At 49.7% G+C, this 27,799-nt stretch overlaps 2 protein-coding genes and 1 long non-coding RNA gene across 8 annotated transcripts in view; 1 reads left to right on the forward strand and 2 right to left on the reverse strand.

Moving 5' to 3' along the window:
• The window catches only part of LOC147000431 (uncharacterized), a 44,388-nt gene extending 38,469 nt beyond the window's left edge, over positions 1-5,919 (reverse strand). Inside the window, exon 1 of the long non-coding RNA XR_015045891.1 lies at positions 5,874-5,919. This is a non-coding gene — a long non-coding RNA (uncharacterized LOC147000431). The remainder of the gene's footprint in view (positions 1-5,873) is intronic.
• A 5,272-nt stretch (positions 5,920-11,191) lies between these two features.
• Gnl1 (G protein nucleolar 1) lies at positions 11,192-20,124 on the reverse strand. Its single transcript, XM_021149109.3, has 12 exons — positions 19,874-20,124; positions 19,338-19,503; positions 18,928-19,064; positions 18,668-18,819; positions 18,496-18,567; positions 17,205-17,412; positions 16,978-17,073; positions 16,418-16,612; positions 12,427-12,605; positions 12,184-12,346; positions 11,821-11,961; positions 11,192-11,534 (listed from the first exon to the last, which is right to left on the reverse strand). Exons 1-12 carry the CDS (start codon positions 19,944-19,946, stop codon positions 11,296-11,298), a joined length of 1,821 nt encoding a protein of 606 aa, XP_021004768.1. The 5' UTR covers positions 19,947-20,124; the 3' UTR covers positions 11,192-11,295.
• Positions 19,945-27,560, forward strand: Prr3 (proline rich 3). 6 transcript variants are annotated; one of them, XM_085833063.1, is made up of 5 exons: positions 19,945-20,500; positions 20,866-20,991; positions 21,337-21,404; positions 21,673-21,735; positions 25,264-25,554. In XM_085833063.1, exons 1-5 carry the CDS (start codon positions 19,945-19,947, stop codon positions 25,300-25,302), a joined length of 852 nt encoding a protein of 283 aa, XP_085689189.1. In that variant the 3' UTR covers positions 25,303-25,554. The 6 variants fall into 6 exon arrangements, with proteins under 6 accessions (XP_085689189.1, XP_085689190.1, XP_085689188.1 ...); XM_085833064.1 differs by having other exon boundaries at positions 19,945-20,458; XM_085833062.1 differs by lacking the exon at positions 21,337-21,404 and adding an exon at positions 26,275-27,560 and having other exon boundaries at positions 20,086-20,500.
• Positions 27,561-27,799: the final 239 nt, after the last annotated feature.

Here is a 27,799-nt window from a genome sequence, read left to right on the forward strand (position 1 = left end):
CGAGACAGGGTTTCTCTGTGTAATCCTGGCTGTCCTGGAACTCACTTTGTAGACCAGGCTGGCCTCGAACTCAGAAAGTCGGAAGGGGGGTCTCGGATGCCCTGGAAATGTGACAGACAGCTGTGAGCCACCGTGTGCTCCTCTGCAGGAGCAGCCCGGTGTTCTTGACCACTGAGCCATCTCTCCTATTTTTGATAGTGTGCCGTGGGGTCCAATTCATATTCACAAGGTTGATGGCAGCAAGGTTTGGTGAAATTTAAAACCTACATTCAGCCAGGAACAGTGATACACGCCTTTAATCCCAGCACTCGGGAGACAGAAGCAGGCGGATCTCTGTGAGTTCAAGGCTGGCTTGGTTTACATAGCAAGTTCTAGTATAATCAGGGCTACATCGAGTGAGACCCTGTTTCAAAAAACCAAATAAGGGGCTGGAGAGATGGCTCAGCAGCTAAGATTGCTGAGCATTCTTACAGAGGACCTGGGTTCAGTTCTCAGTACCCACATGGCAGATTACAAGCGTTTGTAACTCTAGCTCTAGGCACATACATGGTGCACAGACAAATATACACACTCATAAAATAAAAATATATGTTAAACAAAGATTTACCTAAATACATAAAACAAACAAAAGAGTGTATCTCTTACTAGGGCTTCAAGCTTTTTTTTTTTCTCCACAGGCTTTGCACCCACATGGTGCACAAAGAGAGAAGGAAGTGAATGCTAAATTTAGAAGTGAACTCTAAATTTAGAACACGTGGGGGGTTAAGGTTATTCTAACAAAAGTGGTCGGGTACTGTGTGTGGCATACATCTGCAACCTGGGAGGCTCACACAAAAGGACTCCCTGATGCTGTCGGGTGCTGCCCAAAGGGAGAAATGAGACGTTTCTGTTTAATGGATACAGAGTTTCAGTTTTACAAGGTGAAGAAGTTCTGAAGACAGATGGTACTGATGGTCACACAAAGATGCGGATAGATTCACTGCTACTGAAGACAGATGGTACAGATGGTCACACAAAGATGTGGATAGATTCACTGCCACTGAAGCGTCCCTAAGGTGGTTAATCTGAAAAGTTCTATTTATTATTTAAAGTACTAAAATGTCAAGCTAACTTCAATAATTGTTTTATTTTGTACAACGACAAAAGATGTTTAGCATTATTTAAAACTTTGTTACATCTCTTAGGAATTTGGCAGGTGGTTGTCAAGGTACACGCATAAGGCCAGGTAACAAACTGTAGGGTGGGTTCTTACCCAGAAGGTGAGTTCAAGAGCTCGAACTCACGTGATCAAGCTTGGCGACATGTGCCTTTACCCACTGAGCCTTCTCATCAACCCAAGTTTCCCAGAAATTAAATAATCTGTTTCCCTAATTCTTATTTAAGCAAACAAAGCAGTTAAGGTACCACAGGAGAGGGCTGGTGAGATGGCTCAGTGGGTAAGAGCACCCGACTGCTCTTCCGAAGGTCCAGAGTTCAAATCCCAGCAACCACATGGTGGCTCACAACCATCTGTAAAGAGATCTGACTCCCTCTTCTGGAGTGTGTGAAGACAGCTACAGTGTACTTACATATAATAAATAAATAAATCTTTTTTTTTTTTTTGGTTTTCGAGGCAGGGTTTCTCTGTGTAGCCCTGGCTGTCCCGGCACTCACTTTGTAGACCAGGCTGGCCTCGAACTCAGAAATCCGCCTGCCTCTGCCTCCCGAGTGCTGGGATTAAAGGCGTGCGCCACCACGCCCGGCTTAAATCTTTTTAAAAAAAAAAAAAAAAGGTACCGCAGGAGACAGGTGATGATGGCCTTGCATGAGGTAATTTAATAATGTAACCATTTTAGAGAATATAATATAATTATTAGAATATAATTATTAGAATATAATTATTAGAGTGAGAGCGAGTGGGGGGGGGAGGAAACAGCTGCCTCTCACACACAGTGTTCAGGGCTATCCCTTCCACTCACTACCAATAAGTGCCCTGGTGTCCGCCCACACTGCCACTGCCACTGCCTCTGCACCTGCCAGCCTCTTCCACTGAACACAGACTGATTCTTAAGTTATACTGATAACTTAAGTTATACAGACTTAAGTTAGTCTCTCCCAGTCTCTCCCTCCCTCTAGCCCTCTCCCTCTGTCTCCTCTCTTATAAAAAGAAAGAAAGAAAGAAAGAAAGAAAGAAAGAAAGAAAGAAAGAGAGAGAGAGAGAGAAAGAAAGAACTTACTGGATGCTTGCTTTCCGTTTCAGAGGGTTAGTCCATTACCATCCCGAGAGGAAGCATACCAGATAGATAGGCATGGTGCTAGAAAAGTAGCTGAAGCTTTAAATCATGATCCACTGGCAGAGGAAAGACAGACAGACAGAGGCAGACTGGGTCTGGCAAGGACTTTCAAAATCTTAAAAGCCACCCTAGGGACACACCTCCTCCAACAAGGCCACACCCCTAATCCTTCACAACACTGCACCAACTGAGAACCAAGCATCCAAAAAGAGGAACTGAACCTTAAGTGAATAAGTTACATGTCACAAAGTAGCCATCACTTTTCTCAGTACTGAAACAAAATACCTCAAAAAAAAAAAAAAAAAAAGGAAAAGAAAAGAAAAAACACTTAAAAGAAGTATCTTTTTTTGGCTCACCCTTTGAAAGATACACTCACTTCACCATGGCTGGGAAGGCAAAGTGGCTGGTCACACTGCACCCACAATTGAGAAGCAGAGAGTGGGGAGTGCTCCTCGTAGCCGGTCCCTTTTTATTCAGCCCGCACCCCAAGCCCACAGGAGCTGGCTAACCCAACAAGCCTGACTGGCCTGGAAGCCCCACCCCCAACCCCCATCACCAAGCCTCTGCCTCCCTAAGTGAGAGGATTGCGAGCTGAGACCAGGCAGATTTTCACTCGGGTGCAGGGGATTTGAAATCAGAGCCTCGTGCTTGTACAGAAAGCACTTTTGCTGACTGAGCGATCTCTCCGGCCTCAAATTTGCTAAGCTCTGTGATATAAAAAATGCAAAGTGAGCTGGGCAGCGGGGCCCATCTTTGATCTTGGCACGGGGCTGGGGGGAGGGGCGGGGGGGTCGTTTTTGGAGCTCAGAAGAGGCTTAGTCTACAGAGTGAGTTCCAGGATAGTCAAGGTTATGCAATAGACAAAAAAATCAAAACCACATCACTGAGCATGATTTAAGATGAGATAATATAGACAAAGTCTCCCGCTAGCATAGAGAAGAGCAAAGTGTGGCAGGATGACCAAGCAACAGGTTTTGAGTATTTACTGTTGTGGCAGACATAACCATTTAAGATCGGAGAAAAAATATTTGTCAATCCTTGTGAAGATGAATTTCAAAGAAAGAATGCAAGGTAATCAAGCTACAATTGTAAAAGATGGTTGCTCCTCGTTAGAATTCTGGCCAGATTCATCCTTCACTCTTGGCAGGTGAGTAAGACGAAGCCTGCCTGCCCTGTCTTCCTAGCCTTCCTGCCAATATGCAACCTCCTGTCAGATGCTGCCCCCTAGTGACCTTTTGGGGAACTGATCGTAGAATCTCGATCTTCTAGGTCTTTCTAGACTGCGGCCTAGAACTGTCAGCCTAAACCACAGACAAGGCCTGCTGGCATCCCCTAGTGGTGCAAAACGGTGCAACACGTATCGGGGATCCCATCACTCATCCCATCCAGCAGCTTGGTCCCTCTCCAGCCATAGAACACATAAGGGTACTGGGAAGCGGTGATGGGGAGGAAGGGGAGAGTAAGCAGAACCCTGCTACTCTTTAGTGTAGCAATCTCCTTCCAAAACGCCCCGTTCTACTCTGAAAAATCCTTTAAATCTACATTCGTTATTGGCCTAGAAGCAATGAGAGCTGATGGAGGTAGGTCCAGAAGAAGACAGCCACTCGTTATGAAGCAAGATGCTATTAAACAGTTGATGTGTCTAGGAAGGTGTTTCCTGAGAAAGGAGACGGGAGGGGGAGGGGGGCCGGGGGCAGCAGCAGACTCAGGATCTCCACTAGTATCCTTAGCATATTTCATGGGCACTGCCACACCACCACTACTATACTGAGAACCCATGGCTAGCTAGCTCTTAGCTCAGAAGCCATGAAAGGTATAAGAGGCTTTCTGTCTGCCCTTTGCATTGGGTACCTGTCAGAAGCAGTTAGTTAGAACATGCCAAACTCTGTAATCACACTAACCAAGGACCCCAGCACGTGATTTGTCTGTGGAGGCCTTATGCTTATGCGTCATTCTCAGCCACCTCTGTTAATAATCTTGTTATTAACAAGATAGTCAATAATCACTCAGTAGGCCTCTGAGACCTTAGCACAACTGACTCCATGATGGAAGTGCCATTCAGGATGTAAAACTCAGCACAAAGACAGCATCCCCCTGACAAAATGAAAACAAAGACTTACTCCATCAAAGTCTGTAGTTCTGGGGAAATCTCTAAATGTACTAACATTGCTGTCTGGCTTCTACAGATCTGCTTCTGGCTAACTGTTCTTGTTAACTGAAGTCTGTCAACCCAGAACATGGTTTTTGGTGTTTAAAAGTTCACTCAGAGAAAGACGCGGGCGACACTGGGAGCCTGGACGCTCAGTGTCACCCCTAGCCAGCTACTAAAGACTTTCTAGTGGCTTAAACCCATGTCTGAGCAGTCTTCTCGGGTGGATACTGCACCATCTGTATTTTTCCTGCTGTGTACGGACATGCTATGAATTACCAGCACCAAATTTCAACTCAGCAAGAATGTGATCTAGGGCTAGCAACTTTCATTAAACAATGTTTCCTGAGACCACCCAGGATCAAATGTATGAATATTTTTGCCTGCAGGCAGCCACCAGTGCTGGACACTGAACCTGGGTCCTCTGGAAGAGCAGCCGGTGCTCTTACCTGCTGAGCCCTCTCTCCAGCCCCTGCTTATTAGACTTCTAACAAATCAAGAACTTCATTTCAACCAGACCTGGTGGTGAATGCCTTTAATCCTAGCGTTCAATAGGCAAAGGCAGACAAAGTCCAGGCCAGACCCTACTACATAGCAAGACCGCCCCCCCCACTCCCCTCCCCCCCCCCCAAAAAAAAACCAGTATTGAGTTCTCTGAGTAACTGGCTTAATCTCTTCAATGGCTCATTCAGCCTGGCCTCACAGAAATCCACCTCCTGAATGCTGGCATTAAAGGAGTGAGACACCGTGCCTACTACCATTCCCTTTATAAGGTGTGAAGAGTGGAGACCAGAGGACAACTGTATCTTTCCTAACACAGCCTCCATTTTTTTCTCTAAGACTCACTAATTAGGCTACTGCGGTTCACCGAGTAGTCCCGGGGATCGGGGATCGGCCTGTCTTCCTCCCAGCTGGGTTTTCATAACAAGCCACCACACTCACATTTTTAAAGCGATTTCCGATGATCAACCTCGGAGGTCCTGTGCTACAAAGCAAGCTCTTTACTGATTAAGCAACCTCCGCGGCCCTAAACAATGTGTTTTAACACACCACGTTATATATTTCAAACGTGTGCAATTTTTGTCACTTACACCTAAATAAATAAAGCTGGGGAAAATTAAAATCTAATGAGGGCCGGGCATGGTGGTGCAGGTCTTTAATTCCAGCACTCCGTAGGCCTAGGCAGACAGATCTGGGTTCGAGGCCAGCCTAGTCAACAGATCGAGCTCCAGGAAAGCCAGGGCTACACAGAGAAAACCTGTCCTGAAATGAATGAATAAATCTACTAAGTAAGCTTAGTTGAGCCGAGAAAATTAAAATAAAAAATACTATAGTAGGCGCTTCAAGTTGCAAAGGCTTGACGATTGTACGCTTTTCTAGATTTGATAACCGACATTTCTGACCAAAACAAACAAACAAACAGCGACTTTAAAAGGTTTTCATGGGCTTACCGTTTGAGGAAGAACTGAGAGAGACATGGCGAAACCGGTCTAAGACGCCGGAATAGACGCAAAGCCAAGCCCACGGCGAAACACCCCAAGCCTCACCCATAGGGTGGGACTTCCGCTATCAAGGCTCCACCTTCTTAAAGGTTCCACAAAAACCGCTAGCAGCTGGGGACCGACCGTTCAAACACTTGAACCTATGGGGGACCATTTCACTCAAAGGATGGACTGTCAGATGGTATTAGAAATTATCTCGAGCTGGCCGTGGTGGCACACATCCTAACACTGCACTAGGCAGAGGCAGGTTGGTGTCTGAGTTCGAGGCCAGCCTGGTCTACAGAGTGAATTCCAAGAATGTAGCCAGGGCTACACAGAGAAACCCTGTCTCAAAAAATAAAACCAAATAAATAAATAAATAAATGATTTTTCCAAACTTTGTTCAGTTTAATTAAAAGTCATTGAAATCTGCTACGAGTAGAAGAACGAAGCTAAACGGTTTTAAAACAGCAGCAACGCAATAGCTCTAAGATAATTTTTATTTGTTGTATGAGATAAGGTCTTGTTAGTTAGCCCAGGATAGCCTATCAGTTCACAGCAATCCTCTTGTCTCAACCTGAAAAGCTGGGGTTAAAGGGGTGCACCACAGCCCAGCTCCGCGCGACGTCAGGGTTTCCTCTGCGCAGCCATGACGCATATCGACCAGCAGGTGGCACTGCGGAGTCGCAGGTGCGGTGGGACGACCCTTTACCCAAGGCTGTGGGGTTCTTGAGTTCCAAGTGTTTTTCCTGCTGTTGCAGTTACTATTACTACCTACTGATACATAATATTTCAACATAAAGATAAGCTGTAGCCGCACAGCTATCTGAACGTCACCACCAGTTATAGGCTGTTGTGAGCTGCTGGATGTGAATGTCTCTCCACCCCATAGCCAAATTACTTGACAATTACATCCTTATTCCAATGCCTGCACCTCTATCCGCTATATGGGGCCTTCAAGCTCATCTCTTCAATGGGTCCACTGCACCACAATGTTCAATGCCACTCTGACCCTGCCCACCCCCCTAACCCAATTACCTTCAACCTCCATCGTCTTCCTCTGGGCCTTCTCTCCTCCCTCCTCTTTACATTCCTGGTTTTCTCTAACTAACTTACTCCTCTTCCCAGACAAGAAATAAGACGCCTGCAAATTCTCCTCTCTTCCTACACAGGTTCTCAGCTTACACTACACTCTGAAGATGACCTATTCCTCTCCTCCCACCTCTATGCTAATGGTGCCCAATATCTCCAGCCAGCACCTCTTCCCCAAGCTGTGCTTGCATATACTGTCTGCATATACTGTCTCTGGAAATCACCCATAACAAACATGCCAAACTAGAGCCATGCTACACTCTGTTCCCTTACTCTACAACTCCATCACCAACACACACACACACACACACACACACACACACACACACACGAGAGAGAGAGACAGAGAGAGACAGAGAGACAGACAGACAGACACACAGAGAGAGAGAGAGACAGAGACAGAGAGACAGAGAGAAGCAATCCAACAACCTGTCCATCTATCAAACTGCCTTTTCCCCACTGGCTCTGGTTCAGTTTCCTCCTAGGATAGCTATAAAACCCACTGGTCACTTTCCCCTTCCAAATAAATGTCCAAGTTGCAAACACAGTGGTCTACAGCCAATTATTTCCCTGCCTTTTAGTCCTAGGGTTAAATTTTTATTTTTTTATTTTTATTTTCCAACAGGGTCTCATGGTGGCACTCTGGCTGGACTGAAACTCAGAGATCTGCCTGTGCCTTCCAAGCTCTGGAATTAAAGGTGTGCCCCACCACACCCAGCTCTATGGGTTTTCTGTCTTGTTTCCAGACAGGGTTTCTCTGTTTAACAGCCCTGGCTGTTCTGGAACTCACTCTGTAAGATAAGGCTGGCCTCAAATTCACAGATTCAACTGCCTTTGCCTCCCGAGTGCTGGAATTAAAGGTGTTAATTAATTAACCATGCCTACCTTCACGGATTAGTTCTTTAAAATGGGGACTGAAGAGCTGGCTCAATGGTTAAGAGCTGAGTTCAATTCCCAGCAACCATGTGGTGGCTCACAACCATCTGTAATGGGACCTGATGCCCTCTTCTGCTGTCTCTAAAGACAGCTACAGTGCACTCATATAAACAAACTAAATAAATGTTACTAATGTGGCCGGAGAACTCTGCAACCTCTCCTACCTCCTTGCACTCATTGCCCCAGAACGCGTCTTTACACCACCAATGCACACACTGCGTTTCGTCTCACTTCCACCTCCTTCTGTATGTTCTCCTCTTTCTTCGGTGCCCAGGGTTACTGTTCATGCTACACCGTTTCCTTCCACCCTCCTCTATGGTAGAAACAGCCCCTCAGCTAGAACACACTTCCTGGATCTGCATCTGTGGAACCCCTCTAGCCCAGTGTTTAGTTTGGCCTGTGCGAACCTCTCTGCTCCTCTAGGCTGTTTAGTCAGACTCGAGGAGACTGGCTTCCCCATCAGGGTTCCCATAGCACCAGAAACAGCTGATCTTTCTCAGCCTTGCACAACTGCACAAAGATCCAGCTTCCAGAGCTGTGAAGATGGCTTACAGGCCTGAGTTGGGACCACCAGCACTTAAAAAGCCAGCTGTTTGTTAACCTTAGCGCTTGGGAAATAAGTGGTAGGAAGATTCCTGGAGTTCATTGGCCAGCCAATCAATGAGCTCCAATCCAATGAGTGGAGATGGAGGGCACAGTGTCCAGCCATGTCAACACTTCCCAAGCAGGACCCCGGGGTCTTCTGTCTCTCTTCTCCCAGCATTTACCACTTTAAAAAAATATATTACTTTCATCACTCAACAAACCACAAGCTCCACAAGGGCTATTTATCCTTCTTAACCCTTAGCAGTGATCGACAAGTACTAATAACTCAAGCGAGACTGTTTGCGAGTCCTGGGGGGTTCACTCTAGCTACATGTGAGTAGCTAGCAGTGCTACTACTGTGCTAGCAGTGGTGGCTGTTCTATGGTCTGCTGGAGTTAAGATACTGTATTGAAAAAGAATATACAGAATTGGTCCCATGACCAGGCAAGTAGCTGCCGGCTAACTTTTGTTGGTTCCCTCCTTGGTTGAGGCTGAATGACTGAACTCACCTGGACCACTCACGGCTCGCTCCCTGCTTCAGAATGAGAGCTGTAGAAAGAAAGCTAGACTGGCTAGCTGCATGCCAGAGCCCAGTGCAACCACAGCCCAAGCGAGGGAGTGAAGACGGCTATGGTACCCGAGCATAGGAGGGAGGAATACTAAACACAGAATGCCATGTTCTTCTCTGTCTTTCCCCAGCCTCGGGCACTGACACAGTACACCAATGGCCTCTCTTCTCCCTGACCTCTCTGTCACTAAGACAGCTCTGCCTGGTATTGTTTTCCTATAAAATGAGCAAGATACGAACATTGACTGGGCACACATATCCCAATTCCTTTGGGAGTGAGCTGCCTCCAAATCCATGTGAGTTCAAAGCCAGCCTGGTCTACACGGCAAGTCCAGGAATGCAGTGAAATCCAAGCTTTAAAAAAAAATAATGGGCCGGTCGTGGTGGTACACACCTTTAATCCCAGCACTTGGGAGGCAGAGGCAGGCGGATTTCTGAGTTTGAGGCCAGCCTGGTCTACAGAGTGAGTTCCAGGACAGCTGGGGCTACACAGAGAAACCCTGCCTCAAAAAAAAACAAAAAAAAAAAAAAAAAAAACACCGGGGCTGGTGAGATGGCTCAGTGGGTAAGAGCACCCGACTGCTCTTCCGAAGGTCCAGAGTTCAAATCCCAGCAACCACATGGTGGCTCACAACCATCCTTAACGAGATCTGGTGCCTTCTTCTGGAGTGTCTGAAGACAGCTATAGTGTACTTACATATAATAAATAAATAAATCTTTAAAAAAAAAAAACACCAAAATAATAATAATGGTTCTAGTGAGGTCTCCAGCTCAAGTCCATACAGCTCCCCACGTCAACTCCACCCCAACCCAACTCACCCAAACGCCCATGGGGAACCTCGAGTCAGCAGAGGACAGGGAACACAAGCATCAAGGGGCAGACACAAACAATGTCCAACTAACTGTGTTTTGTTTGTGAGGCCAAAGAGCCCTAGATTAGAGACTGGATTTTTCTTAGTTGTGACTTTTCCTCCTTTCTGACATTCTGGGTACATAACCTTCCTGCAGAGTCACATGCTGTGGTTCTAACTCTGTATGGCAGTGCAGGTTACAGGACTCATTATGTCCTTCTTGGAGCCATTGAAGGGAGTGAACATTTTAGGAATTCATGGCCGGGGCCCTCAGCCTCTTCTCAATAGAGGTTCCTCTCTCTTGGTTGGCAGACTGGCGCTGGCGCTGGAGAACATGCTACTGACCCAGGACCTGAAGGAGATGCCTCTACAGAGCAAGCCACCCCTGCAGTCTGTGCTGCCGCCCGACTGGACAACACTGTGGCTGCCCCCTCCTTTTTCACCAGGAATTCAGCCCAGGGTTCTCATTTCCACTGGATACAGAGAACTCCTAAAGATGGCCCCAACAACCTGCCAACTTCTGGGTCAGACCTTAAACAGTCTGAACTCCACCCCAAGCCAGAGCAAATGGGCTCAAGAACCAGTTCTGCACAGCTGGCGCTTTTTGCTCCCATGCTCATTAATGGACCTGACGCGACTTAAAGAGCCGCTCTGCTCCAACAGTGAATGTTGTTTGCTGTAATTAAGTCTCCGCCTGCACACGTTTCATTAATTTTTTTCACAAGCTTTTTGTCATATTTACATTTCAGTATGAGTAAGTTCCAGAATATAATCCACAGGTTCCCAGAATTTGGAGAACCTTCACACACCCATCTTAATCCCAAAGTCTGTGCTCCATGAGGTCTGGGTCATGACCAGTCCTGGCTCCGGCACCATACAAAGGGTTTTGTACTTAGCACAGTCCCAGACACAGATTTGATAAATGTTCACTGAGTCTAGAAAATCCCTATAAAAAGCTTCCGTGGTGATACACCTCCACGGCTCCTTCACCCACAAAGCGCTCGTAAAACCAAGGCCAGGCAACAGGGGGTAACAGGACTCTGTTGAAGTCAAGGAGAGGAGGGCTAATACCAGGGGAGCCTTCCATAGACCTCCTCTGTCCATGGGGATTCCTAAAGTGCTATGTGAGAGAGTGGGCAGCAGCCTCAGATAGCTCTACTTCCCAAAGAGAATGAAGAAGAAAGGCAAAAAGCCTCCCACAGCGGTCAGCCCACACCGACCGACCGCTCTCACCTCAGGCCACCTGGGGAAGGGGCTACAAAGCAGACAATCTTTATTCACAATCAGGGTGGCAAAGGGAAGACCCCTCCAGCTCAGCCCAGAAGCAAAGCTGCCGAGGGGGATGTGGTACAGGTGGCGCTCAGCACTCATCCTCCCCGAGCAGGGCATACGGGTTCCGGGCCGTTAGGCAGGACCCAGGGTCTGAAGTTGGGGTGTCCTCATCTTCTCCCTCTTCATCTGCATCCCGGTCCTCCTCTCCTTCCTCCTCACAGGAGCTGCTCAGTTCCTCCTCTTCTTCCTCCTCCTCATCACCTGCCGGCCCCACCCTGCCCTGTGACAGCACCAGCTCTGCAGTCTCTGGGTGAGACTCCCAGGTGCCTGAGGAACACAAACAGATGTCTGAGCAAAAGAGCTGGGGCAGAGGTGAAGGCAAAGGCAAGTCTTCAAGTGCTGGCACACACCCCTCACACAATCCCCTACCTGCAGAGCTGACAAAGCTCCTGCATGCCCTCAAGTCCCCACAGCCACCTTGCTGAAGCCACGTCACCCATTTGCACATCAGTAAACTATCACCAGAACTGCCCAGAGTAGCCCTGGCTGGCCTTGAGGTCTACCCCGAGGCTGGCCCCTCAGTAGGGACTGTGGAGAACACGTGGGCTCTCACCTCTCTGTTCGCTGTAGCCAGGAGGGTAGAAACATAGGCTGAGGCGGCCGTCCACTGCCAGGCGAAGGAGGCTGTTGGCTGCTCTGTACACGTCGTTTCGAGCTGCCTTGGCCGTTTTATAACCACGTTTCTCTGCCCAAGCTAAACAGAGAAAACGGTAACAGTCAGGGACGCCCGGGAACCAGACTCCAGTCCCATCAGCCCCACACCCAGTCTTTTCAGTGTTCCACACAGTCCAGGGAAGAGTTCTTGATTGTAGCAAAGAAATTTAGGAGCAACCAGACAACTCCTTCCTTGGGGCCAGAATCTGAGTGGGGAGGACAGGGTAGGCAAGAAACAAAAGGGAGAGGCCAGGAAGCCCACCTTCACAGATGTCCCAGGCACACCAGGGGTGCTCAGCCGAAGGGTCCTCTGCCTCTGGGTGACGCAGGTGCAACAGGGCCTGCACAGGGATTCTGGAGGCCAGGTAGCCCACAGAAGTGTAGGGCTCCTGGATCTGGGCAATGGGATAGATTCCAGCCAGAACCTGTGGAAACAGCACTTAGCACCTTGCACAGGTCCACCCTCTCTCCTCCCCATCTGGATCCAGCCCCTTCTACCGCATACCTGCAGCTGCCTGGGCAGCAGAGAGGGGAAGATAAGGCCCGGGCAGTCACAGAGCTTCACAGAGGGGGTGAGAAAGTAGGTCTGAAAATACCGGGTGTGGCCTGGCGTTCTGGAGACACTCACCACCTTCCGCCCCACCAGCCCGTTGATCAGAGAGGACTTCCCCACATTGGGAAAACCTAGAAAGGCAATGCAAAGGACTGTGGGCCAGAGAAGCTGAGCAGTGGCTGGGGCTCCAGTATGGTAACACTGTGCTGGTTTGAATGAGAATGGCCCCCAGAGGCACAGATAGTTGAATGTTTGGCCCCTAGCTGGTGGGAACGTTTTGGGATGGACTAGGACAGTGGTTCTCAACCTTCCTAATGCTATGACCCTTTAATACAGTTCCTCATGCTGTGGTGAAGCCCCATCCACAAAATTACTGTTGCTACTTCCTAACTACACTTTTGCTACTGTTATGAATTGTACTGTAATATCTGACATGCAGGATATCTGATGTTCGAACTCCCCCCCCACCCCCCCCACACAAGGAGTCAGGACCCACAGGTTGAACACCACTAGTCTACCAAGTATGGCCTTGTTGGAGGAGGTATGTTACTAGGGGTGGGCTTTGAGGACTCAAAATTCCACATTAGACCCAAACTCTCTATATCTCTCTCTAGTCTGTCTGTCTATCAGTCAGTCTGTCCATCCATCCCCCCTTCCTCTCCTCCCTCCCTCTTAACTGCCTGCTGCCATGCTCCCTGCTATTATGGTCATGGATTCATCCTCTGAAACGGTAAACAAGCTCCCAATGAAGTATCTCCTTTTATTGGTTGCCTTAGTCGTGTGTCTTTACAGCAATAGAAAAGTGAGCTTAAGACTATACCACACTCAGCACGTCTACTTTTCTGCTGATCTACCTCCAGGCCCAGGATCCAGCAACCTGGAAGTCCAAGACACTGCCCTCGAGCTCCTGGTCCTGCATCTCAGTCACCTGATAAAAGCCCAGCCCTGTGGCATGCAGCTCTGTCCACACACAGCACCTGAGAGAAGATGCACAAGCTGACCAGCTCCTCCCCAGCACACCAGGCTACCTCTTCTCCAGGGGTAGCAGAGGAGACAGCTCCCCTCTGACTAGCAGACTTTTCTGTCCTCCTATTAAAACTCCTAGCCCAGTGTGATGACACGTGGCTGTAATCCCAGCACTTCAAAGGCTGAGGCAGAAGGATAGCTCAGAGCTTGAGGACAGTCTAAACTGCACAGTGAGACTGTTTCAGAAACAACAGAAACCTCACATAAAACAAAAACAAACCCACAGTCCTAAAGACCCAGCTATGTGTGTTACCAATTCCTGAGTTCCCCTTGTGACTGTCCTCTTGGTGTCTTATTTATCTTATAATATGTGCATTGAGTATGTTGTTGCCAGCATGTGTCGGTGTGAGGGTGTCAGATCCCCTAGGACTGAAGTTACAGACAGCTGTGAGCTACCAGTGCGTACTGGGAATTGAAAACCAGGGTCCTCTGGAAGAGCGGACAGTGGTCTTAATCCCTGAGCCATCTCTCCAGCCCCTTTGACTGAACGCTTGAACACAGACAAAAAAAAATGCACAGCAGCTTTGGAGATCCTAGTACACTGGGCTGGACCTGAGCACAGCACTTTCCTCGGAGTTGCATCTGCCCATCTCCTAATGCAGAGCCTCATCCTGACTTGGTGAGGTGAGTGTCCTTCCTGCTCCCTGCTCTCAAGACCCTCATGAGCATTCAGGGTAAGCCAATGCTAGCTACCCTGCAGCCTCTGGACTCTACCCAGGTGGACCCATGCAGAGGATGCTGTTTCTGGGATGGCCTCTCCTCCTCCTCAGGCTCCCAGCAGCTGTCGGCCCTGCTTCACAGATGTGAGACTTCAGGCACTGTGTCCACTTCACTTCCAGACTCTTCTTGGTTCCCATTCTCCTTCTGCTTTGCCCAGACTAACTGCTGCTCTACCTCAGCCCTCAAGCTTTCTCCTCACCTACCTTCTCCTGTTCTATGGCATTAAGTACTCTGCATATTTCCCAGTGGCTCCTTAAACTGAAAGCCCCAGTTCTCCTTTCTCTAAGCTCCAGACCCCTCACTCACAGCTATTGAGCCTCTCTCCACGTGGGACAGCTCCCAGCAGCCCCTTAGTTCTCTCCTCTCCGCTCTCCAGCCCTCCACCTGGCTTCTCTCCCACGTTCTCCACTCAGGAGTTCCAGCCACATGGGTTTTTAAACAAACATACAAACAAACAAACCACCTTCGTTTCTCTTTGCTTTCTCTGGTGCCAAGTACAGCCACCAGCACAGCCATTTTCCCCACCTTCACGTCATGTTTCTGTCCCAGCCCCCTATGCTTCCATCACCTCCCTCTGAGCAACTATTGGGGGGTGAGGGGCTGGTTTTCCTTTTTCTTTCTGAGATGGGTCACAACCTGTAGCCCAAGCTGGCCTGGAATTCACTACACAGTCTAGGCTGACCTCAAGCTCTCCTAATTCTCATGCCCTGGCCTCCCAAACTCTGGAAATACAGGGTGAGCACCACGCCCAACTCCTCTCAGCAGCTCTTGGCTGTCCTCCAGACTCGCATCTTCCCTTCTTGTCCATCTCCCACCCATCATTCACTCCACTCAGCAAAGAACAAACTTCTAAATGAAACCAGATCCTGCCGTTCCACCACTGGCTTCGAATGTAACTAGAACTAAGATCCAAACTGCCAGAGTAGAAGGCTGTCTCGGGGCTGAGAGAAATCATAGCCCATGCAAGACACACACAGTGGCTTCCAACAGTCCACAACCCCAACTTAAGGGGATTCACTGCCCTCTTCTGGCCTCTGCAGGAACCAGATACACACATATAATATATATATATGCAGGCAAAACATCAAAACACATAGAGGCCAGGCAGTGGTGGTGCACGCCTTTAATCCTAACACTTGGAAGGCAGAGGCAGGCGGATTTCTGAGTTCGAGGCCAGCCTGGTCTACAGAGTGAGTTCCAGAACAGCTAGGACTACACAGAGTAACCCTGTCTCAAAAAACCTTAAATAAAACAAAACAAAACAAAACAACAAAAAACCACACAGAGAAAAAAATCTGAAACAAAATAAAAGTCCACAAACATCTAAGATACTAATTACCAAGGTCTCTTTTCACCTCTTGTACCCTCTCCTGTACTGCAGTGGCGCTCAACCTTCCTCACACTCACACTGCAGTAAGCCCAACATACAGTTATTTTCGTCACTAATTTGCAAATGTGGTTTTACTGCTGTTATGAATTGTAATGTAAGCCCCTAACGTAAAATGAAACGTGACCCCTAAAGGGGCGGTGACCCACAGGGTGAGAACTGCTGCTTGAACAAAGCTCTTTTCCTTTCAGAGACAGGGTTTTGTTGTCCAGTGTAGACCATTCTGGCCTTGAACTTAAAGATTCGCCTGCCTCTGCCTCCAAGCGCTGGGACGGAAGGTGAGTACCACCAGGCTGAGCTTGTGACACAGTTCTTACCCAGGGAGATACTCCCTGACCATTCGGAAAAGGGCTCCCACCCAGGGGGGAGCTGACACGAGCTGGCCTCCAGCTGAGACCTAAGGACCCCTGTCCTAGAAACCAGTATCCACAACTGAAAAACGAGTACCTACGGGTTACTCAGAGCACCAGGCACTGCGAAGACTTAACAACAGTCACCACTGTCACCACTCTCATGACTTGCCAGGCCCTGTGAGGCTCAGCAGGCCACTGCTCACCTCCATCTTTAAACTGTGCATCAGCAACCTCATTCTCAAGTGACTCAACAGCTTAAGGACTTGATTGTGTTGACAGAGCCAACAAGAGACAGAACTTCTGCACGGCAGTAGGCACCCTTCTCTGTTCCCTCAGGGACAATGACAAAGGCTGTTCTTTGAAGGACATAAATTCAAACAGGCCTAGCTCCCTCCTCTACAAATACTGAAAACACAGAGTCTAAGAAGGCCACTAGGGCAGGCTGCTGAGTCCTTACCTACACAGCCAATAGTCACCACCCCGTCCTTGTAGCGCTCCCTGGAGGGGCCCGTGGGCTCCATGGCTGAGTCAGTCAGCTGCTCTACCAGTACTGCTGGCCCGTCTTCCTCCTCCTCTTCCTCACCAGAGACGTTACCCCAGGAGGCCCCGGCCACGTCCCTAGCAATCTTCTCACGCCAGCTGCTCAAGTCCACTGTTTGAAGAAGAAAAGAGAGGATGTTTCCCTCATCCCGGGGCCACGATGGTTCATGAACACACAGCTGATGTCACCATCATGCCAAGAATCATGGAGTGCCAATGTGTACTGTGGCAGACCAGAGTTTCCCCAGCCTTCTCAGGACCCCACTCTGGAGTCACAGATGGAGTCTCTCCATCAGCACATCTACAACTACTCAGGACATCAAACCACAGAGGCCCCTGCCCACTCCTGCCTCTCTCCTTCCCACCATCTGGCGAGGGGTGGGGGTGGGGGACCTTATTCTACAACTTTCCTAAGTGTGTATATTAGAGGGGCATCCAGAAATGAGCCCTTGAGCCTTCCCTCCAAGGACTACATACCTTTCCCCACAGTGATGGCTTCACAGGCTCTCAGCAACTGCTCTGGTCCCAGCGCCCGAGTCCATCCTTTCCCCCGTCTCCGATTCTTCTTCAAGACTGAGAGAGTGAAGATGTGCCTCTTTCTCCTGCTGCCCTCAGGCCCACATCAGGTACCCTTGCCAACCAACCTCTCTGTTCCCCAACCCCTGCTCATCTCACCCCCAACATCTTCTCTGCAGCTCACTCACCACCACCAGGCTCCTGTGCAGTGCGCGTGTCCCGAGGGAAAGAGGTGAACAAGACGATGTGGAGCTGGGGGTAGCGCTGGTGAAAATAATGCTTCCAGGCAACCACGAGAGCCGGCGGGGCCAGGTCCACCTTGTTCAAGACCAGCACCAGGGCCAGCCCGAGCTCTCCAGTTACATACTCGTAAAGTGCTGGTGGGAAGTTCACAACCTGTGACACAATTGGTAAGAGGACAGAGTGACAAGAAGCAAGTCAAGAGTTTGCTGACCCCAGCTCCCTGTCACCACGCACAGCTCTGGCGGAAGTAGACTCTGTGGTGAAAACAGTTAACCCAGCCACACCGAGCAGGGAAGGCAACGCAGGCGTTAATAACAACCTGGGCAAGTCTCAGGGAACTTCCTGCAGGTCATGATGAGAGAAATGGAGGCAAGTCTGACAATGTCTAAGTGCACTGAGGTGATGACAGTCAGGAACAGGGACCAGGTAAGAAGTAACACCTGCTTCTATGTGCACACAACCATGTAAGTGTACACACCTGCACAGCTCTATGCACGCGTGTCCATGTCTGTGTTAGGTGTGTATGGCTGTGTACATCATATGTGCGGGTGACAAGGATCAGAGATGAATATAAAAAGCTCAGCTCCTGAGGCTGGGGGTGTGACTCAGTGGTAATAGCTCAGGCCTAGTACACGAGCAAGATGCAAGGCCCAGGGCTTCATCCTCGGTGGCAGAGCAGAGCAAAACAAAAGGAAATGCAAATGGTGTCATCGCCTGAGGAACATCAAGGTTGACCTCTGTGGCTTCCCAATTCCAAGCATACCTACTACAAGTGGGATGGCAAGCACCTGCAAATCCAGAGCCTTCACACACACCCGCCAAACGGTGTACAAAGATCTCTCTGAGCCAGCCAGCAGTGGTGGTGCACGCCTTTAATCCCAGCACTCGGGAGGCAGAGGCAGGCGGATTTGAGTTCAAGGCCAGACTGGTCTACAGAGTGAGTTCCAGGACAGTCAGGGCTATACAGAGAAACCCGGTCTTAAAAAAACTAAACAAGCCAGGCAGTGGTGGCGCACGCCTTTAGTCCCAGCACTTGGAAGGCAGAGGCAGGCAGATTTCTGAGTGCGAGGCCAGCCTGGTCTACAGAGTGAGTTCCAGGACAGCCAAGGCTACACAGAGAAACCCTGTCTTGAAAACCAAACAAACAAAGATCTCCCTGCCTTCCAATTCCTGCCTCAGAACACTCTCATACTAGAATCATCCCCTTTCCCCTTGCAAACCTTTCAAAGTCCTCACCGGATGTCGGATGTCAGTAATGAGCAAGACGATGTCAGACATCTCTAACACCCGCCACAGCTGCCTCCATGTCTGAAAAGATCAGAAGAGAGACGGTCTTCAGTCTGGCTGCTGCCTGAACCAGGACACTAAGATCACAGTATGTCGACTCCAGTCAACACGCCACCATCACCTCCAGATTGTGCTCAAAGTAGCTGAGTTTCTCCGAAGTGTACGCCCCGTGTATCTTCCCAAGGTATTCCTGGAAGCTCCGCTCCTCCTGGCTCATTAGCTGTTCCTTGGACATCTCATAACTCCAAGGAGGCCGCCGGGGAAAGTCCAGGACTGGAAAACAAGGAAAGAGACCGGATAAGCATGAGGACTTTTTCTGGACCCCTTCTCTGGCCAGCAAGTTCCCCAGGCTGATGGCATACACAAGTAGCCCTCACTCACCTGAGCCAGGCTGATACACTTCCCGAATATCCAACTCTAACACTTCAGCACTAACCGGTTGCAACACTTGCTCTCTGGCCGCTCTCTTTCTCCTCTCCACCTCCTCACGGCTGTCCCGTTCAAAATGCAGCCGGTATCTAAGGGGAGAGGGACCACACATCTAGTGGAGTCCTGTGACAAACAATCTCCTCTTCTGACCACAAAACTGCAAAGGTTCCTCTCCTGGTGTTCAAGTCTCCTCTAAACAAACTCTTGACAGCCCCATTGGAAGGCAAGATTGTGGCCCATCCAGGGAGAACCACCTTTCTTGGCTTCCAGCCTCACTAGTTCCACTTTCAATCCTTCATCGGAAGCTTTTCCTAAGGGTGAGGGCGGGGGAACTGCGGCCAGCGCCCTTCTCCTTGGCTTACCGGTTGGGGTCGTAGCCTCTGGGCCCCAGGCCCTGGGACGGTTGCTGGTTGAGCCTGCGGATATGATGGGTCACGGATTCCCCATCCGACGTGTCCGTCTGCTCCTCCCGCCGCTCCCGGCTACCGCTGCGGCTGTTGGAACTGGAGCGCAGCCCATCTTGGAGCCCTGAGGGGAGGGGCCGGTGACGCCAGTATACACCGGTTCTTAGGGGGACCTAAAGCCCCCCCGAGCCGGTAGGACAAGCTCTTCTTCAGCCGCCCCAACTTCTCCAGAGGCTCCATCCTCCCAACCGCGCAACCCAAGCCCGTCCCGGATTGGGCCTGGAGGTCGTCACGGCGCCCTGTAGCAGCAGCAGCAGAAGCAGCAGCAGCAGAGTTTCCCATCCCCCACCCTCCACCCCTCCACGTCCCGCCGCTGCGGGAAATCCCACCGTGGCAGCCCACGCGGGATCGCGAGAGCCCACCCACCCCCCGCCCGCGATGCCCCGGCACAGCCCTCCTCCAGAGCTGCGCAGCGGCCCCGCCCCCTCCCTGACCTCGCTTCCGCTCCCGCTTGTCCTGCAGCTGCTTCTTCTTCTGCTTCACGCTGAAGGGCTTCTTCCTCGGCATGGCCCCCGGAGCCCCGGCCCGCCCTCCGCCGAGCTCCCCGCCGCCGCAACTGACTCCCCCGGGCAGCCCCCGCCGGCGGCCCGGGGCCCTGGGGAGGCGGGGCCGCGGTGACGTCAGCGGGGAGCGGCGGGGAGCGGGGCGGCGGGGATGCAAGCGGTGGCACGTGAGAGTCCGCGGGTCCGGGATGCACCGTGCGGCGACCGGGAGACGCGCGTGGGAGGCCCGAGCCGACTCCGTCACGGGCGCTACCAAGTGGCAGTCGCGGGAGGGGGGACGCGTGTCACCGCCGCCCGGCGCTCCCGGGAGCTGCCACTCACCTGGCGGGGGCCGGGCGACGGGGCGAGGACACGCCCCACCGCGCGGCCGCCAGGAGAGGATGGCCCCTGGCGGGAGAGCCGGGGCTGCGCTGGCTGCCCCGTGGACTGGCTGTCCGGTGGACTGGCCTGCGGCGACAGGACTCGATAAGGAGATTGCGGAAGAGGCAGGTTCACGGGCCACACGTGCGAGCGCGGGTGAGGAGGAAAAGCGAGCGGGACAAGGAGTTTTGGAGAGAGGTCAGAGAGCACGGAGTTGTGGCTGTAGGTGTTGCCATGGTAACGGGGGCCCGGATGTGGCGACCTTAGGATGCGACAGGCCTCTCGCGTGCCGCCAGAGTCCCGAAGCCTGTCTTTCCAGTATCTCACTGGAATGGGGTGGTGCTTTCCCACGTGGAGAGGAACTAGTTGCACAAGGGGGAGCAAAGCTTCCCCACGCACGGCGGGGTGAGCGAGGCACCTTGTAGGAGCGAACGGCCGCGGCACATCCACGACCTCCCGGAAGTGGCATAGTGGGCGCCTCGGTCACACGGCCCATCGCCCACCCGGAAGCGGAAGGAAAGCTAGTGTGCCCCTTCCTCACTGCCCTCCAAATCTTGCTGCAGCCATTGCCGCAGCCGCTATGCCGAAACGAAAGAAGCAGGACCAGCCGCCGCCGCAGCAGCAGCAGCAGCATCTCGCACTGTCCGAGCGGGACGAGCCTGGAGACGAGGAGGATGAGCGCCCCATGGGTGAGGGGCAGGGCGTGCACACGCCTGTCAGCGGGCCAGGGGGCTAGGCGAGAATGAAATGCGGGGGAGGAGGTGCCAACGGAAGGAGAAAGGGCGCACGCGTGGAGGTGGGGTGGGGCGTGGTGGGGGGAAGGATGCTGGTGGAACCTGGATTGAGGGCTTCGCTTGCTTGAACCCTCAACCTCAGTCTGGCTCCTAATCCTTTCTGGAGAAGGCAGGGGAGGTGGCGGCTCGGCTAAACATCTGGCTTGCGCAACCGCAGAATGGCGGGGGAGAGGGGTGGCAGCGATGTTACAGATTGTGATGATCGGGAAGACAATTTGTGACCACACTTCCACTGGTTAGGTCAACCTTCTGTGAACTACTCCCCCGAGGGAAGGAGAGGAGAAAAAAACTATGGGCCAACAGTTAAGGTGAGGGATTGGGGTATGTGAAATCACTGGCATGTTGTGGATACAGCACTGTAAGGAAAGAGCTGTTAGAGACCTCTGTTACCCATTGATGGACTCTCAAACAACTCTGCAGAGGGACGGGCAGATGGACGGGGTGAGAGTTTGCGGCACTGCTGAGTGGATATATGACTTACCTGGTTAAAAACTGAGTGTTAATAAGACCACGTAAGGACGAGGTGATCAGTCCTTTGCACCGTTCTGATGACCGTGTTTTCACGTCTGCTCTTAGGACCACCCAGCCTTCTGGGCCCTCCCCCCATGGCTAACGGGAAGCCTGGTGATCCCAAGTCAGGTGAGGAGAAATTGGGCCCTGATTCGTGTTTTAAGCCCTGGAGAAGGGATGGACCTTTAAAGACTTAAACAAAAGTCCAGGGATTGTGTGTACCTAAATGAGGGATCATATATTAACCGTTTGGAAACACAGTGTTGTCAAAATGTTACTTTTCTTCCAGATTAACTCCTAGGTCTGTCTCTATTTCTGTGTAGAAATAAATGTTCTCCACTATAGAGGCTCTAAATGGGACACTACCAAGACCAAAGCGAGAGGGCATAGCAAGATTTGGTGAAAAGCTGCAGTAGCTATGACATTGTGGTTTTCACAGGATGTCAACATAAATTTTTAACATGTGGAAGGATCAGGAGTTCTTGGCCAGCCTCTCCTGCATAGCAAATTTGAGACCAGCTAGCTTAGGCTACATGAGACCCTGTCTGAGTGCAATCGGAGGCCTGTAGATATATGAACACAGAATTCTGTGTAAAGATGAAATCAAAGAAGTGGTTCTGTCAGTAAACAGAGTTGTCTCAATTGGACTTTTTGTGTGTGTAAAACTATGAACTTTGACTTTGTTATAGTCGTACCAAATAAAAACATCAATTCTAAGCAGAGTGTAAAATAAACATTCTTATAAAAAGTTAACCATGTCTCATGGTCTTAGAGTAGGTAAGCGTTTGTAAACAACACACAGACCAGGCATAGCGGCAGCAGGAAAGCTCAGAGTTCAGTGTTAGCCTGGCCTATATAAGACACTGTATAAAATTTAAAAGTAGACAGGCTGTGGTGGCACACTCCTTTAATCCCAGCACTTGGGAGGCAGAGGCAGGCGAATTTCTGAGTTCAACACCAGCCTAATCCGGGCTATACAGAGAAACCATGTCTCGAAAAAAAAAAAAAAACCAAACAACAACAACAAAAAAAAAATCTAAAAGTAAAACGAGGAAGAACAGGAGGAGTGGTACTGTGGGAGGTGGTCCAGTTTTGAAGTATTTACTTCAAAAGCCTGAAGTCCTGATTTCAAATCTTAGCAACCATGTAAAAAAACAAAAACCTGGGCCCAACAGTGATAAGGCAGAGGTAGACAGACTCTAGGACTTGCTGGCTAGCAAATATAGTTGAATCAGAATGTTCCAGGTTCAGTGAGACCCTGTCAGCCTCTGGCACACACAGACAAAAAGCACACACACATATGTTAATCATAAAGGAAGTATTTATAAATGAACTAAATCAATAACACAGACTTATATTAATCAGATAACACTGTTAACCAGATAGACATGGAACCACATAACTACAATGTATAATATGGAGCTTTGTTAGAAAACTAAAAATAAGCCAAGCCTGGTAGCACATATCTAACAATTTTGAAGGGTGAGGCAGGAGAACTTTTACGCTATGAAGCTAGCATGGGCTACATAGAGACCCTATTTAACAAATAAGTACAGTTCCACTTCTGGGTTTATATTTACAAGAATTGAAAGCATAGTCTTTGGGGATTTGAGTTTTTGTTTGTTTTGATTTGTTGTGTTATTTGCAGTGAGGTCTCACTGTGTAGCCTTGGCTGTTTGGAGCTCACTGTACAGACCACACTAGACTTGAATGCAGAGAAAATCTGCCTGCTTCTGCTTCCCAACTTTTTGGATTAAAGTTAGGCATCACTAGGCTTGTCTTTTTGTTTTTGGTTTTGGGTTTTTTTGTTTTGTTTTGTTTTGTTTTGTTTTGTTGAAGACAGTTGTTATGTAGCCCCGGCTGCCATTATGCTAAAAGTATATATATATACATTCAGTGGAATATTTCTTTTGAAAAAGGAAGAAAATGTTGTTAGTAGAACCTCAACACAATATTAAGAAAGTGGGCCCATAAACACATGAGCTATCTGAAGTCAGACTCATAAAAACCATTAGAATGTGGGTTACTGGAACTGTTGGAGATGTAAGGAAAGGGGTTTGTTAAAGGTTTCTGTTTTGGTCTCGGGTTTACAGTGTAGGGTTCTAGGATTCTGTTTCCCAACAAATGAACTTACTTGCGGTATTAAACCATTTACTTAATAGTTGAGGTGAGTCAGGCTGACAAGATGGCTCTGCAGGTCAAAGTGCTTGCCACCAAGCCTGACAGACTGACTTTAATCCTTGGACTCCAAGTAGTACAGGAACCAAATTCCACAAGTTGTCTCTCTTATCACACATGCAGCATGATATCTATGTACATGTCCCCAACACACACACAAATAAATTTTAGAAAAATATTTTATTCTGGAATTTTAGAAATCTACTTTTTTTAAGATTTATTTACTTATTATATGTAAGTACACTGTAGCTGTGTTCAGACACTCCAGAAGAGAGCATCAGATCTTGTTATGGATGGTTGTAAGCCACCATGTGGGTGCTGGGATTTGAACTCAGGACCTTTGGAAGAGCAGTCAGTGCTCTTACCCACTGAACCATCTCGCAAGCCCCTAGAAATCTATTTTTTTTAGGCTAAAGAGCTTGCTATTAGAGAGAACCTGAGGTTCATTTTTAGCACCACATGGTCTAGTAGAACTAGGCAGCTCACAGGTCTAGGTTCAACACCCTTTTTTTGGCCTGCAGGGACATAAGACACACATGTGATATGTGAGCATACATATATATTTTTGTTTCTCTCACACACAACAAATCAACCAAATGAGAAAGTCTGAGCCATCCAATGCTTGGAAGCTGTAAAGCCGCCTGGGGGGGGGGGGGGGGCAGTATATAGTTGAGAACTACTCAGAAACTGTGTTTAATAAGATTTTCTCTTTTTTTTTGGTTTTTTGAGACAGGGTTTCTCTGTATCTCCCTGGCTGTCCTGGAACTCACTTTGTAGACCAGACTGGCCTTGAACTCAGAAATCCGCCTGCCTCTGCCTCCCAAGTGCTGAGATTAAAGGCAAGCGCCACCACGCCTGGAGCACTTTTTTTTTTTTTTTGGAAGATTTTCTTACTGAGCAATCCTCTGCCACATGTAGTCTGAACAGAAATTTATACTACACATAGAAATGTTCATAGCATTGTTTATTGTGGCCACACAGTTAATACCCACATGTCCATTCCATCATCAGTAGATCACATCAGTCCATGTAATAGGATGCTACACTTAAAAAAAATCAACCACCAACCCAGACAACCTGACTCTCATGATTAACAGAAGAGCCCAGAGTTCAGAGCCAGGCAGATCTACAACCTGTCACATTAGAAGTTAGGATGGTGGCAACCTTCCAGAGGAGGAAAGGGTGTACACAGATGGATGGCTCTTTTGAGGCTGGAGATTTAGCTCAGTAATGAGAGTAATCAGTTGCCTAGCATACACAGGGTCCTGGGTTCACTTCCCCACACCAGGAGCTAAAAAGCGCTTAGAAAGCATATTTTTTAACACAGCAGTGGAAATCCAGGTGAAAACGTGATAGTTAATTTGTGTACTTTTAAAAGTCGGTGTGTCGGTGCTTTGCTGTCGTAAGCAGGGGAGGGGAGGGGCTTTTGTCAGGACTAAGTGGCCCAGCAATCACCTCCCTGTCTCTCTCTCTCTGTAGCATTCCACAGGGGTCCTCCAGGATCAAGGGGACGGATGATTCCCCCACTGCTGAGTCTCCCGCCTCCTCCCCGGGGTAGAGGCTACATTCGGGGAGGCCTCGGTCCTCGATCTAGCCCGTATGGTCGTGGTTGGTGGGGTATCAATACCGAACCTCCTTTTCCTGGGCCAGGCCATGGGGGTCCCTCTAGGGAAAGCTTTTACAAAGAGGCGAGAAACCCACGAAGGCTCAGAAGCTGGTCTCTTGTCAAGAATACTTACCCACCCAAGGACAGCCCCCAGATGATGGAAGGTAAGGCCAGGCCCTCTTTGTTAAGTTTGTGCTGTGGTCTGTGTGCCAGCAGGCCTGGGGAATCTCCTCTGGGCTCTCACTGAGAAGCACTGGGAATTAATGCAGGGCCTTCTCCGTGTTGCAGAGTCCTAGCACTGGACTACCAGCTTCCTAGCTGCCTTAAGAGGTACAAATAGTCCTGAACACTTTTCTTCCCTCAGAAAAACTGTCTTTCCAAAATATTTGGTGATCTGGGAGACTTGCTCAGTGATTGAGCAAGGTATGTATCATGCTGAGGCCCTGTGTTCTATCCCTAGCACCACAAATAGAAAGGAAAACCAAAATACTTATAAACAGTGTATAGTAGAAACTTTGGCTTTTTCTCTGCATTCTATTACATTTTTTAGGATTTTTGAGGGGGTAAGAAAGGAAAGTTGTGTTTGATTGGGGGTGGGTGGACAAGTTGACCTCAAACTTGTGGCAGTCTTCTGTCTTGGCCTTCTGAATGCTGGAACCACAGGTGTGAGCCACCTCACCCAGCTCTTAGAAGGTTTTTTTGTTGTTTTCAAGACAGGGTTTCTCTGTGTAGCCCTGGCTGTCCTGGAACTCACTCTGTAGACCAGGCTGGCCTTGAACTCAGAGATCTGCCTGCCTCTGCCTCCCAAGTGCTGGGATTAAAGGCGTACACCACCACTGCCCGGTTTATGAGGTTTTTAAGCTGCTGTTTTCCCTTATTCACAGACAAGTCTGACCGCCCTATCTGCCGACACTTTTCTAAGAAGGGCCACTGTCGATATGAAGACCATTGTGCCTTCTACCATCCAGGCGTCAACGGACCTCCTCTGTGAGACTGTGCCTTCCCACCCAGGCTGGAAGGAGCCCTCTGACCTAGTGGCCATGCACTCTCTGTGGCTCCATCTTAGCTACTTGAAGGCTCTTCTGTCACCTTCAAGCACTGACACATCCACCCCTTTCATCATCTCTCCTATTTGAGGTCCAGAGCTGTGATTGTCACTAGTGCACAGTGCACACTGTCTTCTGATCCAGGCTGTAGAGACCTTCGGGACCCCATCTTGCTACCTTCCACTGCCTCCTGGATCTTCCCCTCTGCCAAAAGACTGCTCAACAGGAAACCTTTGGTGCTGTTTCTTGTGCATTTGTCCACCTGTCCCTCAGTATTGCCCTCAGTTCCCAAGAGCCCTGGAGCAGTCTCTTATCCTTTAGCTGCTTGTTTTAAATCCTTTCACGTAAAACCCCAGTGTTTGCAGCTGCCAGGAAGTGCACCAGGTTGTCTGGCCTTGAGGTCGAGTTTGAGTGACTGGTGCAGACTTGCTCCTTGAACGGCCTCTACCTGCTTTTGGACGTCCTAGTTTCTGTCCGTAGCATGAACCCCACCGCTAAGGCCTGTGGTCACTGTGCTTTGTGAAACTGTACGCCCTTTGTAGCCTTCCTCGGTGTCCGTGGCGGGTTTTGTGTGTGTGTGTGTGTGTGTGTGTGTGTGTGTGTGTGTGTGTGACTTCCCAACACTAGAGTAAGTTTTTCTGCCAAATCAAGTGAGGCTCTTGGTGCCCTCTGGAGTTTACCTACCTCCCAACACGGGAGGACGTGAGACTTCTTCAGACTGCCTCCCCATCGTGCCCTCTCCTGGTGTCGGGCATTCTGGGTCTGACAGGCCAGTGGTGTCTTGGAAAGCCTCAGGCAGGCCTCCCCATACAGCTCCTGCCTGGCCCGTTTAGTTAGGCTCTGTCGTTGTGAGGCCACCGACCCTTTGGCTTGACTTTGTGAAACTCCACCCGTCTTTGGATGGAACCTGAACAGTGCTGTCATCTCTGACCCCCTTCCTTCCCCGGCCCTGCGTGTTTTCTGTGAAAACAGCAGTGAACGTGGTGGGTTTTGAACAGGCCCGACGGAAGTGGGTCAGGAGGTGTGTGCGCAAGAGGAGAGAGAGCTGTTGGAGAACTAAGAATGATTTTTTTTTTCTTTTTAACTTTTTTTTATATTAGTAATAAACACATTGGAAACCGGTATCTTCTCTCATTTCTCTGTTGCAGTCCTTGCAGGTGCAGGGGAGCCTCTCAGGCTGTTGGGGAGTCCATTCATTCCCTTAGTTTATCAGAAACAAGTTAGACTCTGGAAAGGATTGCAGTGGGGAGAGCAGATGAGGACCTGGCATGGAGCTGAGGTCTGAAGGATGCACAGGAGGAGGAGTGGGTGGAGTGGTCTAGGCAGTGTCTGAGAACAGTTCCTGGAGGCCTTAGATTTGCAT

This window comes from Mus caroli, unplaced genomic scaffold, assembly GCF_978045245.1.
Source record: "Mus caroli unplaced genomic scaffold, Mus_caroli_1 scaffold_18, whole genome shotgun sequence".
Classification (NCBI taxonomy): domain Eukaryota; kingdom Metazoa; phylum Chordata; class Mammalia; order Rodentia; family Muridae; genus Mus; species Mus caroli.